The sequence below is a fragment of the Mandrillus leucophaeus genome, unplaced genomic scaffold (genome assembly GCF_000951045.1).
Source record: "Mandrillus leucophaeus isolate KB7577 unplaced genomic scaffold, Mleu.le_1.0 Scaffold956, whole genome shotgun sequence".
In the NCBI taxonomy this organism is placed as follows: Eukaryota; Metazoa; Chordata; class Mammalia; order Primates; family Cercopithecidae; genus Mandrillus; species Mandrillus leucophaeus.
The window spans coordinates 600,111-602,506 of NW_012110430.1; the positions used below are offsets into that span (position 1 = coordinate 600,111).

At 55.3% G+C, this 2,396-nt stretch overlaps 1 protein-coding gene across 5 annotated transcripts in view; it reads right to left on the minus strand.

Annotated features, from left to right (window-relative positions):
* Positions 1-2,081, minus strand: part of ELOVL6 (ELOVL fatty acid elongase 6) — a 156,588-nt gene extending 154,507 nt beyond the window's left edge. The window contains exons 1-2 of one of the 5 annotated variants that reach the window (XM_011970576.1): positions 1,982-2,081; positions 1,137-1,257 (exon numbers count right to left, since the gene is read on the minus strand). In XM_011970576.1, coding sequence (XP_011825966.1) covers positions 1,137-1,225 — 89 coding nt within the window. In that variant the 5' untranslated portion in view covers positions 1,226-1,257; positions 1,982-2,081. Of the gene's footprint in view, positions 1-1,136; positions 1,900-1,981 lie in introns of those variants that run through there. The other 4 variants (XM_011970577.1, XM_011970575.1, XM_011970579.1 and 1 more) reach the window with 4 other exon arrangements.
* Between the last annotated feature and the right edge of the window lie 315 nt (positions 2,082-2,396).

Genomic DNA, 2,396 nt, shown 5'->3' on the forward strand with positions numbered 1-2,396 from the left:
ATCCCCCGGCACCCGGGAGACCCTGCGGCCCGACCCTCCCCAGTCAAGCGATCCCCCGGGCTGCCGGCCCCTTGCCTAGCTCCGGGGTGCGTTGGGCTTGCACTTTACAGATCGCCAGACCCGAAGTTAAGGGGAGGAGGGGAATACCTCTGCCACAACCCTGTCTACAAGAAGCTAGATGAGCACACCCTCCTCCGTTAAATATTGCAAGGTGACACTGGATCGCCTCCCACACAGGGATTTTTCAAAAGGTCTGGCGAAGGGACTACAGTAAACAAGAAAGGTGTTTTCCCTGATTATTAGTTTTCTAGGGAAGAGCCCTTAAGGACTCTGCAGACCGATGGGGCTTTTAATCCGTGTGCCTGAACTCCAATCAGCAGCTACGCACAGAATTAGAAGTGAGTGTGTCCAAAAGGCGTTTCCGTAAAACAGAAACTTAATAATGGCGTGGCTCCACTCGCTCGGGTTCATTCATTTATTACTGTTTTCATTGTCCCCTCCTCCCCTCCCTCCCACCCGGTCTCTCTATGAAACCGGAAAGGGATCCGCGTGGGGAAAGGGGTACTAGAAAGGGGGCATCCGGCTGAAGAGCAGCAGACAGAGAACAGTGAAGTAGGAGCGCTGCAAGGAGAAAGGAAGGACACAAGGGATGGGGAGACAGCGAGGACCAGGGCCAAGGGCGGCGGGTGGGAGAGGGTTAAAGGGAACAGGAGACAAGGTCCTCCCTCCACTGCCTTTCACACTCCCGTTGCGGGAGGCCAAGCGAGAAAACCCAAATCTAGATGAAAACCGGGGGGGTGGGGGGAGGTAGCACAGGTAGGCGATCTGGACTGTGGCATCTCTCCCGCCTTCCCTGTCGCACAGACATCACTCTATGCACACATATATGTTCTGTGTTATATAATCTATATAAAAGATGCCTGTGTGGCCGCGGTTCACACAGGGGCACCCACAGACCGCGCGCTTCGTGCACCCCCAGCGTCTCCTGCACCCGGGAGACCGGAGAACTCAGCTATCGGCTGGCTGCCCGCGATTCATCGCTCCATTCACGCCCAGGCAGGGAATACCGACATTAAGGCACTCCGGGAAGACGCGCAGGGCTCCCGGGAACAGTATCAGGCGAAAGCATCACGTACCAGTTTTCCTGCATCCATTGGATGGCTTCATTCTCGTTGAACTGCTTTTCGAATTCATATTCTTGTAAAGTCAACACTGACATGTTCATTGGGGCTGATCTTCGGAGTCGCTACGTGTTCTCTATACAAAATAAAATAATCTGTAAAGCGCTTGATTTCGAGTGCTCTCCTATCTGCTTCCCCCACCCACCCCCCTAGGTCTTCCCCACGCCGCTCGGTCTCCAGCGGTCGTCTCTCTCCCAGCCTCTCAGCTACATCCAGGGCTGAGCATTGCCTGCGCCTCCGCTCCCAGCTCCTCTCTCTGGGGCTCTCCTCCTCCCGGCGTCCGCATCCACCGTAGGAGGAAATGAATGCCTTGCGGTCTTAGTGCCCGCACGTTTGTCCATCACCCTTTTTACTCGTCTACGGGGAAATCTCCTCCCCCTCGTGCGATCGGAAAAATTAACCCTTGGCGAGGGAGTGTTCGAAAGAGCGCGACCTCTCTCCGCCCTGGGGGACAGTTTTGTTTACGGCGAAGGTGGTTGGAGGAGTGGGGGAAGGGCTCAGAGAGAGAGGAAGTGGCCTGGAGGTCATCCAGATCCCCCAAGCCCAACCTCGTGGACCGCCTTGCTTTGAATGAAGTTTCCGCGTGCAGGGCGCAGCCCCGCGGCGCGTGGACCCGAGAGCTTGGCGAGTAAACGATTGGGAAATAGTAAAACCTGCCAGCTCTCTTGCAAGAGAACTCCGGGCAAATTTGCATTGAGATCACCAGTGAAGGGAATGCGCTTCCCACCTCCTCGCCCTACCTCTGGGACCACCCCCACCCCTACCCCAACCCGGGAGCTCTGGCTTTGATTCACGCTAACCCAGGCCCTGCGGACGGCAGAGCTCCTTAATCTCGTGCAGACAGGGGATGCCGAGTGCGAGAATAGTGGGTAGGCGAGAGAGGCTAGTAGCCGGAAGTGGAAGAAAGGGCTGGGAGACGGGTTAGGTGGACGGTTTAGGTACCGAGAAGGGGGGGACTAATGAACAGAGGCAGAGTGGGGAAGGAAACTGACAGGAGAACTGGACCGACTGGCCAAATGCAAAAACTTTGTTTGCATGCACGAGAAATTTGGCTTTACTTGCTGTACTTGTAGGTAGAACAGAATATGTGAGGAGAGGGCTGAATGTACTGTTGACCCCTACTGAGCCCTCAGCCTCCAAAGGGAAAAACTATTTTCTACTCCATCCATCCCTCCACTCATTTCTCCCAAAAGTTTGGAAAAACGAAATCTGAGA